Below are 12497 nucleotides of genomic sequence, written 5' to 3'. Positions count from 1 at the left end.
AAGTGAAAAGAGAAAGGTACACCTAGCCTAGGAGTGACTAGCATCTAATTTCTCATTACAATATCACCACTGAATCACACATTAACGTCATGAGAATATAGTAAATGATCACTAACTAAAGAAACTCTTGATTGTTAAACAAATTCTCCTTGTCAGCACCTTAGTAAAAGTACAGAGAACAGAATGGAGAATATGAATTCTGATGGTAAGGTGTAAAGGGTTAATAAAAAACCACTTCTGGTTATAAAAAGATTTTATTCGACTTCTTACTACATCGAAGCAAACGGAGAAAAGTAATTTTCTACCAACGTCCTGTCCGCTCCATTTTTCTAAAAGCTACTTTTCTTAGTTTCACGAGCGTGCATGTTTGAAAAGTTTTGTTCTCCACGCTGAAAATTTCAAAATGAAAATATTTTACTAATGCTTATATTTCCTACATCGCATTAAGATCCTTTCCTAACGTGTACTTCTTTAATTTTCAAAGGATCTCCAACAATACTTAATACTTACGATACACTCTAAAACAATACTTAACAAATATTCGCCAAAGTGGAGGTGAATAATGGTGGATATTTACCAAGCCACGAAGCGGCGAGGTGAAAGTACACCACCGACACTGGGGTGAATAAATGTTTAAATATGTAATATACACATACCAAAACAATTGTTTATTTGGTTCAATATACCAAGGAATGGTCGGAAGTTAAACTCTTGACGCGCGATTTTGTCTCGTCGGCTGCTCCGACTGCTGGGAAATGAATGGTACTTGTCATTCACTTCCGCAATAGCCAATCAGCGCGCGCGAAAAGCACTATTCACCTGTGTGGTTTGTACTAGTTACGATTAACAAATGGTAGTTGTCGACGTTTACATAAAAGGAATTCCAATCATTAGAGTCTGGCCGAACGTCGTCCTATGACAATAATATGATTCTTACTGGTAAAAAGATAAGGAAATTGCATGAATGCGAACAATCTTGTGACCATTATGGGCTTAAGCCGTTAGCGAAAACACTTTGGAAAGCATTCTAAAAAATTAAGAATTACCATACATCACAAAATAGCAAGCAGGTCATGCAATTTTTTCTTTACTATATTCACTACGAAATAACTTTCTAACGCTTCGTTGCAAGTGCTGGGTTTATAAATCTTAGTTCTTACGAAAACCTCCGCAAGTTTCTTTATGTAAAGCACATATGCTGTACAAGGTAACCGGCTAACCCTTGTTTCACTCTCCTCAGTTGGAGCAAAATTCAGCCCTTTGCTGACACTTAATCTATCCGATAAATAACACTTGCCAAATCTGAAATCTTTAAATTATAGAAATTTAAACAACTGAGTGTCAGATTTAAGTAATATTAAGTTGCACTAAATTTGTGTTCCCGTGTTTTCGTGATTCATAAAAAAAGATTCCTTACAATACAGACGGGAACAACAACAACTTGCACCACCTTCCATCACCGCTGAGAAGTGATAACGTTCATGTTGTACTTCCAATTTCGGTTTTCACTCGCATGATGCATTCTCTTTCACATGACATAATAAATTAAACCAAGCAAAAAAAATTCGGGTTTGTTTCGTTGCACGCATTGAACACCATAACATTCATATCAAAGTTTATAATTGTTAAGTTAACATTCCATGCCGCTGACCAGTGTAGAAGATCTAGTCAACCCTTGAACGCACTCAAGTTACGTTCTATGCTGTTATAGGTCTACTGTCTTCACAGTGTCAGTGAAAATGGAGAAATGTTAGGGAAGAAAAACAAGGCAATCACACTATACTTAACCTTATAACCCCTAAGAGTGACGAGCATCTAATTTCTCCCAACATGAAGGTCACGAGAAGGAAGGAAATGATGCAAACTCCAGTTACACTAATTACCCCTGTAAGTACCGTAGGAAGTGTCTTTGAGAATTTCATTCTGATATTAGGGTGCCCAGTCAACTTTTAAATGCAGGTGAAAAGAGAAAAAAGAAGAAACGAATAACTAACACAACAAAGCAAGGTGAAAGGCACAATCACGCTTGTACCACCTAACTCAAGTTACCATGGAATATTACCAATAATTGCCTGAAAATGGACATGGGACTTGTTTACTGACTAAAGGCACAGAAAATACTGCATTTGACATGCAGTTTCTACCTCCTTTCCTTGCTCACTTAACCCTTTCACCCCTGAGATCTCATTAGTAATTCTCCTTACATACGACCATACAATTTTTAAGATCTCAGTTTGGAGAATTCGGTATTGGATCAACTAATATTACCTTAGCTAATATTTTTCTTTATTCTCATCACTAGTCTATTTGAAATTGTTTTGATATTGTAAGGAGAAATTCTCTCCTCATCACTCATTGGAGTGAAAGGGTTTAAGGGGTAATTTTTGAACAAAGACTTTACCAATCAGTTTTTGTTTAAGTAGATTCTCTTCCTGAGTGTGACAACAGGAGCTGGGCACTGTTTGTAACCCCTTTTGGTGAATGCATCTGACACTTCATCATTAACCTTCACCATCATGGTCGTCACATCATATCTCTCACAATACTTTCGGAACACTTCACAAAGCTTGGAAACATACCAGGAGCCATGGATTTGACTTCTCCAGCTGACATAACCTGTTAAGAATGAATTCAAAGTCAAAAGAAATAATTACATGTACATTTATTGAGCAAATGAAAATCAATAAATTATAAAATTATTCATTTAATAGTCTGTCACTCCTTTTTCCTTCTCTCTTATGGCAAATAAGATTCTACATTTAAAAATATTACTTAAAAACATTAGCAAAAAGTGTTCATTGTAATGCTTGTGACAAGAGGAGAAACCTTTCACACCACGAAACCTGTGAGTCAGTGAGTGAATTCTCTGAGAAATATTCATGACATACAACAAACAGACGTAGAATAACCGCAATTTCTGACTGAAATTCACCTTTTACCATGATTTCAATGAGAATTTACCTGGAGGGGTGGCATAACCCAAGAGAAAATGGCTTTCATTTGGCTCTGCATTATTCCTCATGGCATCTTCAGGATTGCTTTCTACTGCATCAGCTTCAATCCAAGCTCCTCGATCAAACGCTTCCCCCCTGCAAGCTTGGATGAAGAACAATTTGGGTTTGTTAGCAAGTGATGGGCAGGCCACGCCTTTGAACATGGATGTAATGGTATTTATCTCCAGCAATTCACTATTTGTGCCATAGATCGCTCCATTGGCTCCATGGCTAAGCAAGCAGCAAACAAAGCAGTCAAAGTTTGAGTGATCCATCGTTGAGATCCCTCTCATACAATCATACATTTCATGTGACTGCAGCTCTGCTCTGACAATTACTTCAAAATGCAAGAATTCCCATAGTTCACGGAGCTGATCCACATCCTTTTGATTTCCTTGGCGGTCTCTCAAATCAGGGTTTCCCTGGAAGTGTTCATTACTTATAATCAGTGCAATACCACGTGGCCGGTTTCTCATGGGATAGGAAGGCATTGCATCTTCCTCGTCAACCCCTAGTTGCCGCATGGGAGCAACGATTTCTGCTGGATTAGCCAGTGCCTGGACAGGGAATCGTGGTTCAATGTTGTCTGGACCTCCATCCCGCCCACCCATGAAATGTGCAGGAGAAAGTAAAGGTACACTTGGTGGTCTTGGCTCACCCATCTGGTGCACTATTGGCTGCTTCCCAGTAACTAAAGGTCTGAGTGGTGGGGCTTGAGTCGATGCAAATGGGCGTTGGTCATTGATTGGTGATTGAGCTGGCCGGTCAATTTTGGCCACACTGGAACTTACACCTCCTACATTAAAAAGATAAAACACACAAGTTATCCAAAAAACACACAATCAACAAGAAAATCAGCAAAATAATTTTTTAACACTTCTGGTATATTCTTAACTCTTTACATCCTAACATCAGTGTGCATATCCTCTTTACTGTTCTCTAAACATTTCATAAGGTGCTGACAAGGAGAATTTGTTAAAAAATCAAGATCAGTTCCTTTATTCTCCTGACCTTAACGTTTGATTCAGGAGTGATATGGTGAGGAGAAATTAGATGCCAGTCACTCTCAGAGGTTAAAGGGTTAAACCTTTAATTCCGTATCACCCTTTGTAAGTCTAACACATTTGTCTTAAATGTAGAAAAGTCACCGTCAAGAATAAGCAGAAAATTGGGATATGATAATTTTTCCAATTTTTTAAATATGCCAGAGAAATCACAACCATTGCAGTAAGAACCAAGCACCAGGTCTGACACTGGTGAGGGTCGTGATGTCAACTTGCTATCCTTATGTAGGGCATGGCCTCACATCCATGATGTCCCAATAGTCAACTCACCATGCAAAGAGCCACACTACAGCTAATAGGTAATTAGCCCAAAATGCCTGCTAAAAGCGTGTTAAAAAAAAGTGTGCACATGTGTGCAACTTTCTGAAACATGCTTCAAAAATGTGCGCCAAAGAAGCTCATTAGTACGTATGAGGTAGCCTTTTGTTTTACTCTTTGTTTAACTTTGAATGGTGCATTAAGATTTTAAAATAATAGAGGGATTCCAATGTTGATGACATTATGTTGGTGTGTTGTTTATATTATTTAGAAGAAAATGGAGAAATATTTTCAGTTAGTGACAAAAGAAAGAAAAAAGATGGAGCAGCATCTACAGCAATTTTAGATCCCTTGAACAAAGTTGTCACAATCTCAGGCTAGAATCTTAAATAATCCAGAGTAAAAAAGTGCATCGAGTTTATTATTGACATCTTAAAAATTTTGCAAACATATTTTATGAAATACTAGTGGAATCATTTCAATGCTTCATTGAAGCCACAGCCATTGTGTCCTTTAGATGTTAAGATTTAATGCTTCAGTCCAAGCATTTTGAACAGGAAACTTTTGTTTTCTGAAAGAATGCAGAACAAAGCAAGCTGACTGCATTAAATAACAAAAGCAAAACCACACTCAAGACATGCTTAATATGCATTTTTTTGCCTGAAACATGATAAATGTATGAAGGTTTTCTGTGACCTGTCTCTGACCTGTATTGAAGGATTGCCTAAAGAAGGAAAAGGAAAACCAAGAGTTTTCAGTCTCTTTGGCACTCAGCCAGACTCAAAATGGCACCATCCATTAACAGATTTTAAGCTAATTTGAAGACAACTTTCTGAAGGTTTGCTTTTTGGAATCCCAAATGTGACCCTTTAGCACTTGAGAGTGATTAGCATCTCCTTACAATATGACCTCTAAATCAAATATTAAGGTCACAGGGATAAAGGAAATGATCACCAACAGACAAAGCTCTTGACTGTTAACCCTTTTCACTCTTGGGATCTGATTGTTAATTCTCCCCTCTAGCTGCTACACAATTCCTTGTAAATTAGTTGCGAGAATTTGGTGAAAGATCAAGATAAAACTTCTATCTGATAAGTTTGAGTATTCTGAATAACCATTTGCTAAAAATAGCGTGGAAATTATAGGGGGAAGTTGCAAGTTAGTCACTTTTGGGAGTTAAAGGGTTAAACAAATTCTTCTTGCCAGCACCTTAGGAAATGTATACAGAATAGTATGGAGAATATGAAGAATGGTGTTAGGGTATAAAGAGTTAACCCTTTAACTCCCAGACCAAATTTGTAATTCTCCTTACTATTAACTAATTATACAATTCTTATTATGTCAGTTCAGAGAATTGCGTATTGAATCGACTAATTATCCCAAAATTGACATTTTTCTTTATTCTCATCACTTATCTGATTGATATTGTATTAATATTGTAAGGAGATATTCTGTCTTGGTCACTCATGGGAGTTAAAGGGTTAAGTAAAGAATTGTTGGGCTACTACTTACAGTGTATGTATTAGTATTTGCCTGCACCAGGTTTCAATGTAAGACAAGAATATAAACTCAAAAACAAAAGGAGCATACCATCTGATTGGAATTTTCTGACTCTCTCTGCTAAGTCTCTGCGATGTATTTCCTGGAGCATGTCAGCAAGGTGGTCCAAATTACAAGGTCCAATACTGCCACATTGAATCATATACTTGAAGAGGTCTTTTCCATTCTGCACATTTTCATCAATGCCATCTGAAATAAATAACACAAAGGTCCTGAATTCCTATTACCCTAGGAGTGTAATACAGATGAATCTTTTTTCACTTGCAAAGATTAAAATTTATGGTCATTTCAAGATTTTGCTGCTTTTTATAATTAATTATTACCTGTAAAGAGGACAGATCAAATAAAATGACAAAATATGACATAATTAATCCCACATTGCTCAAAGAGAAGTACTCAAAAGAGAAATTCTAAGCACAATTAGTTATAAACAAAGAGTTTAGGTATTTTGGAAGAGTGGTCACTTAGAGCCAATGGTCATTATGAAAGAGGGCAATACAGAGAGTATTATATACCCAAAAAGTGGGTGTGACCTGCTTTTACACTCAAGGGCTCTTCTTAAGGAGAGGGCTTTCCCTGTGTCCTTATCACAGAGACTTCCCATGGTTTAACTGCTGAGGAAACTCCCATAAAAACGACTAGGGTAATATTTGGGGAAAGAAACTTCGTAGCACATAGCAGACTATTGATCTGTGGGTATAAGGCCTTAATTTCAGGTTCAGTTGCATTCCCTCACAGTACAGACACTTAAAAATGAATTTCACTTCTTCTTCTTCTTCTAAGTTTCGCTTGATAGTAGTTTAAACATTAAAAGGTGCTAAAATGATATATGAGGTTCTACTCAGAAAACTCTAGGCGCTAAGGATATATATAGCTACCGACTTCCAGTCTACTTTTTTTCGACAGTTTGATGAAACGAAATATAAAACCAAGTTAATTACCCGGTAAATCAGCAACAAACTTCAACGAGTCGACGTTATCTCTCGTTAATTCATCACTAAGTTTCATCAGGAAAGCTCTATAACTCTTGTCGATTGGATTGCTAGACACGGCGCTCTCTGTTTCCATCGTGGTGTCGTTACCATTCGTTTGAATCTTACCAGCTAGATCTGCTCTACCAATCTGAGTCAACAAGCGCTCTAAATGACTCAAATTACCCGGACTTATCATTCGTCTCTGAAGCATGATCTGGAACAAGGCGCTTGGACTCTTCGATTTTTCGAGGTCGCCCAAAGGTATCCGTCCGTGGCACAAGTGTTTTATATTTTGAAGATCCCGATCTCTCATCTCGTTAGAAATCTTATACAGGATACGGTTAGTCTCCGAGAAGCTATTCATCTCGTTCAGGAGCAGATATGTTTCGAAATTACTGCTAACATTCAAACATCGTCTCTCCCATAACAGAGGCCATTTTGACCTTTCCGAAGTATGAGGGAGACTGGGTTGAGGGAAAGTCCCGATGATGACGTCATTATGAAACCACAGTAAATCCATCTAATACTGTATTTCACCTTTGGCAGAAACGGCTTCGAACAAGTTTCGCGGATTTCAAATTTCTTTGAAGTATAATTCTAGTATGTGTAATTACTAAGTAAACAATCCTTTTTAGCCATATTATTTCAAAGCTGGTTTTTTTAAAAAAATGTTGCTACATTTACTTCCGGTATGACATCATGAAGCTTTCAATCCCTACAAACAACGCGCGCCACCTTGTAAGCTTCCTCTTAGTTTTTCTGTCAGCCTCTAGCCGAAGCTACCTGAGGTGTCCTTGGTTTTCCTTATTTAATCCTAGAAATGGTAAGATTTGAATAAAAAGAACATTATTTTTGATTCATTTGATGACATTTTTTGTCTTTGGTGATACTTTCGGCATGTGGGATGATGCGATGGCAGAGATATCTCGAGATGGCTTTTACGAAAGTGTGACTCTTATCTTGGAACGTTTTAATTTTCCAAATAGGGATTTGTCAAAGTAATCAAGAACAAAGCGTACTTCAAGCGTTTCCAGGTCAAATTCAAGAGACGACGAGGTCAGTTTTACCTAAAGTACATGACAACAAACTTTCCTTGAAGTCGCTGTTGCCTTTTTAAGTCAAATCTTCCCATGCTACAGGAACTCACCGTTACATGGCTGTGTTTTGTTCTTATAACAGAGGGTAAAACCGATTATTATGCCCGTAAACGTCTGGTGACCCAGGATAAGAACAAGTATAACACGCCTAAGTACCGATTTGTCGTTCGTTTCACAAATAAGGACATCACATGCCAGGTAGGTACTAAACTTGTAGAGCATCGTATGTAAATCTTAGTTTTCCCCATATTTGTAAAAACACGTGGAATCTAAAAGTTCGTATGATCTAGTAAATAATTCTCCTATTTAGCTGCGGCACGATTATGTGTTAATTTGATTAAGAATTTGGATGAGTTCAAGAAATCGTTTCCCAGCTGATGTCTGTTTTGACTGTCGTGGCCTGTTTGGCTAATAGTTCTATGAAATTGTGAGGAGGGAAGATTTACTCATCAGTCTAACAAAGAAGAAGAAGAAGAGGGTTAAATTTTGAGGAAAACTGAGGTACTGGATCTGTGCAAATTGAACAAGATTTAAGAGGCAGATGTGGCCAACTAATGGCTAGTGAACTGGACTCTGAGTTCAGAGGTCTGGGTTCAAGATCTTGCAGGGTCATCCTGTTGTGTTCTTGGGCGAATAGGGGTTACATGCGTACTAGCAAAATTTCAGGAAGTGTGATGAAATGCTGAGTAGTAACCCTTGCAAAGGACTTTTAGTCCCATCCAGGGGAAAGAGTTTTACTCCCAGCCACCTCATTCTACAGAAACTAGGAAATAACCTCCAGTTATTGTTTTACACGAGATTAATACTTAATTATAAATATATTGAGATGGGTGTCTAGAATTCTACTGGAATAACATGGCTTAATAAAAGTTGATGTCATCAGATTTCATGTTCCTTAATAACTGTACAACTTATTTAAGTGTGAATGCATGGGTTCAAGTATCTGATACTATTATGTGAATATTTTGGATTGCTGTAAGTGTTGTTGTACACTAGTTATAGTAGGAAAGTACATCAGTTTCCATTTTTGTTGAGTGCTTGATTTGAGTTGTGCAACTTTTCCCAAAGTCGTGTTAATCTATTCTGTGTTTTTCCTCTTTTAATAACTGTATCTGAAAACATTGTTTTGTCTAAGATTTCAACATTAAAAAAATATAAATATTATTTGTAATCAGCCTAGTTTTACTCACTGTAACTCATTATATTGCAGATAGCGTATGCCAAACTCGAAGGGGATGTTATCGTTAGTGCTGCTTATGCACACGAGCTTCCTCGTTATGGCATCAAGGTCGGGTTGACCAATTATGCTGCAGCTTATTGTACTGGTCTTTTGCTAGCACGTCGTGTAAGTTCTTTTGCTCCACACAATTAATCAATCGATATACATTAACTTATTACTTATTTAATTTTTGTTTTCATTTTTCCCTGTCTTTCTTCTTTTGGTAATCAGTTTGTGTATTCCAATCAATAAAGTTGGGATGATATGTTGTGGGATCCATTTTCACAGCTAAAAAGGAACAATTCAAATAAAAACTATACCCATGAAAGCATCAAAGGGGTTTGTAAACCAAATTTCCAACACTTACTTGTAACTCAATCAGTCTCTTCAAAGTTGAGGTTCTCTGCTTTGGCAGGAGTTCCCCTTATACTGTACATAAATATCATCCTTTCTTACCCTCCACCAAAGTCATACTATAAGTTTTCTATTCAATCATGTTTAATGCATCTTTATGGGTTTCATTCAAAACAAATTGCAGGCAGTCTACTGCAACTTTTCAAGGCCTGTAACTGCCTTTTGGTTAGATTTAATGTCAAGGTTTGTTTGGTAGCCCATCATAATCTTGACTTTTAAGAGTATTGCTTCAGCTAACAAGGGCAAGAAAATTTTAGTTCTTCAGAATTTTCAGCTACAGTAAATTGTTGTTGTCAAGATCTGAAGAAATTGCATGTTATTCAATTTGCGAATTTTGATTAGCAGTTGTTTACCTACCTTATTTTCTGTGCTTCCTTGTGACAGCTGCTCACCAAACTGAACCTGCACGAGATCTACACAGGAACAGATGAAGTCAACGGGGAGGAGTACAATGTGGAAAGTGTTGATGGATCCCCAGGCGCTTTTAGGGCTTTCCTGGATGTTGGATTGGCAAGAACCACTACTGGAGCAAGGGTGTTTGGTGCTCTGAAAGGAGCGGTAGACGGGGGCCTTGACATTCCTCATAGGTAAGGCAGAATACTGTTTAGATGAGAAAACCTCCAGTGAAATAAAAAATATTCCAATGATTGCAGAACTTGAATCAAACATTGACATTTTGATTTGAAACTATGACAACTGAATCCTTTAATGCCAAGATTGATCTGTACTCAACCCTTTCACTATTAGATCTGACTTGTGACTCTCCTTACTGTATGCCATTTAATGCTTATGATGTTAGTTCAGAGAATTTAGTACTGGATCAAGTAATAATCCACTCATTGATATTCTCTCTATTCTCATCACTCATCTGCCTGATGTTGTGTTGATGTTGTATTGATATTGTAAAGAGAAATTCTGTCTTCATCACTCAAGGGAGTCAAAGGTTAACCTTTAAACTCCCAGGACAAACCAAAGACTTTCTCTTTACCAAATCAATACATTTTCAACCAGAAGGGTGCTGAGGAGAAGGAAAAACTCTTCATTATGGTTTATTATTTGATTAAACACTGAATTCTCCAGGATAGAATTAAAAAAAATGTAACACAGACAAAGCACAGAATTGTCTCTGTGCCATGAGAGCGAAAGGTTGAAATTCTCCTTGCCTCCTTCACACACTGTCAAGCATAAAGGTGGTGAGTAAGGAAAGTATTTATCAGGAATTTATGTTGGGTCTTGCGTATAATTGCTTGAGTATTTGTCTGGAATCTACCATGCTGATTTTATGAACTTTGCCCTACTGAAGTGGTGATTGAATATGAAGAATGCTCTTTTTCTTTAGGAATTGCTTACTTCCTTTATTTTCCACCTAAGTATAGTACATTTTGCAACAGGAAGGACATGGAAAGGGAATCAGTTCAAGGTTACATGTGACCCATTGCTGTCATGTATTTTATTCCCAAGTTTTGCAGTTAATACTCCCAGTGATTTCAATTTGTTGTTCAGCAATGGTGCCCACTACTTAAATCACTTTCACCTAGCGTTTTAATGACAAATGCAATTATTTCTGTGTATTTCTGTGTCCACAGCATGAAGCGTTTCCCAGGTTATGATTGCGAATCCAAAGAATTCAATGCTGAGATCCATCGTAATCACATCTTTGGTCAGCATGTAGCAAATTTCATGACAGAGTTGAAAGAACAAGATGAAGAGGCTTACAAGAAACAGTTCTCTCAGTACATTAAGAATGGCATTGAACCAGATCAGGTTAGGACTTACATGTAATTTTCTGTTTGATGAATGTTTTTTTGGTTGACCAAAATGATCTTAGTGTTTCTAGTGAGCAGTATAGTGGACATGCATTTTTGGAGATTGGTGCAGCGTCTTAAGGGCAGCCAAAAAGAAAATGGTAAAGGCAAAAGAAAATGTTTACCTCATTAAAACTCAGCTGTAGAAACAATAGTACTTGTTACATGGCCACCAACCACAGTTCCCCAATGGGCAACTTATGCTGCAAATACAGTGCTGTGCAGGGATCAAAATTTTTTTTTAATGCTGTGGCAACCAATTTGGTGGCACTGTAATAGCATAAACAATCTTATTTTAATGGTGATAATCAAGTCCTTTGATTCGAGCAGTCTTATCCAAAAGCCACGCAAACTTTCCAGTTCTTCAAATTCTTCATGAACTACAAACAGTCTTGATTCCATGGTGTTCACAGATTGAGGAGCTCTACAAGAAAGCCCATGCTGCCATTCGTGAGGATCCTGTGGCCAAGCCTTCACAGAAGAAGGAAGTCACACCCAAGAGGTGAGCTCTATCAAACTGATTCTGTTCATGGATTGGTTGGTCAGTCACCATGGTGGTATTAAAATCTGGAGTTGCTTTGAACCTATTTGGTTCTGTGACTGTGGACATGGGTTATGATTGTTGCAGTGTCAAGCAATTTTTGAACATGCATTTTTTTTCCAGGTATAACCGCAAGAAGATGTCCCTCCAACAGCGCAAGGCTCGTGTTGCACAGAAGAAAGCTTACTTCCTGAAGCAGCAGGGTGATGGTGAAGATGAGGAAGAGGATGATGAGTGAGCTTGTCAGTTGAAATAAATTCCCTTTGAAGAGCAGAATTTTTTTGTGGTGGTCACTGTTCTATGTGTTTACTTTTAAATTCCCTTTCCTTTATGCATTTGTTAGTGCGTTTTCCATTACTCTTCTCTTTGTGTCTTATGGTACCTCATGTGCATGGTGTCTTTTTGCTTTTTTTTATGACTATCACCATTCCAATACCGTCTAATACCAAATGCAAGGTATCGGACCTGCAAAAATCTGTTGCACGAAAGTTATCATGTTTCAACAGGTAACTATGGGAATGGTGTTACACTGTAGTGAAACAAACCCCTTCCTATTTCCTAGACTTCTGTCT

General features: G+C 37.6%; 2 protein-coding genes across 2 annotated transcripts; one reads left to right on the top strand and one right to left on the bottom strand.

Moving 5' to 3' along the window:
• Window positions 1-235: 235 nt before the first annotated feature.
• LOC131792319 (caspase-8-like) lies at window positions 236-7296 on the bottom strand. Its single transcript, XM_059109697.2, has 4 exons — window positions 6817-7296; window positions 5906-6064; window positions 2962-3789; window positions 236-2616 (listed from the first exon to the last, which is right to left on the bottom strand). The coding sequence occupies exons 1-4, from the start codon at window positions 7211-7213 to the stop codon at window positions 2405-2407; spliced, it is 1596 nt and encodes a 531-aa protein (XP_058965680.2). The 5' UTR covers window positions 7214-7296; the 3' UTR covers window positions 236-2404.
• A 285-nt stretch (window positions 7297-7581) lies between these two features.
• LOC131792316 (large ribosomal subunit protein uL18) lies at window positions 7582-12201 on the top strand. The gene is made up of 8 exons (XM_059109694.2): window positions 7582-7672; window positions 7836-7905; window positions 8029-8144; window positions 9157-9291; window positions 9964-10166; window positions 11166-11343; window positions 11798-11886; window positions 12049-12201. Exons 1-8 carry the CDS (start codon window positions 7670-7672, stop codon window positions 12161-12163), a joined length of 909 nt encoding a protein of 302 aa, XP_058965677.1. The 5' UTR covers window positions 7582-7669; the 3' UTR covers window positions 12164-12201.
• The last annotated feature ends 296 nt before the right edge of the window (window positions 12202-12497 follow it).

This window comes from Pocillopora verrucosa, chromosome 4 (genome assembly GCF_036669915.1).
Source record: "Pocillopora verrucosa isolate sample1 chromosome 4, ASM3666991v2, whole genome shotgun sequence".
Taxonomy (NCBI): Eukaryota; Metazoa; Cnidaria; class Anthozoa; order Scleractinia; family Pocilloporidae; genus Pocillopora; species Pocillopora verrucosa.
Note: the sequence above shows the minus strand (reverse complement) of the source record. Positions and strands in the feature narration are given on the sequence as shown.

Excerpts from the sequence above, each read along its gene's own strand:
- LOC131792319 (XM_059109697.2), bottom strand. The coding sequence starts at position 7,213 with ATGAATAGCTTCTCGGAGACTAACCGTATCCTGTATAAGATTTCTAAC. Across the intron at positions 6,065-6,816 it reads GTTTGTTGCTGATTTACCGG|ATGGCATTGATGAAAATGTG; the intron begins GTAATTAACTTG and ends TATTTATTTCAG. Across the intron at positions 3,790-5,905 it reads CAGAAAATTCCAATCAGATG|GAGGTGTAAGTTCCAGTGTG; the intron begins GTATGCTCCTTT and ends TTTTTAATGTAG.
- LOC131792316 (XM_059109694.2), top strand. Across the intron at positions 8,145-9,156 it reads ATAAGGACATCACATGCCAG|ATAGCGTATGCCAAACTCGA; the intron begins GTAGGTACTAAA and ends ATTATATTGCAG. Across the intron at positions 11,344-11,797 it reads ATGGCATTGAACCAGATCAG|ATTGAGGAGCTCTACAAGAA; the intron begins GTTAGGACTTAC and ends TGGTGTTCACAG.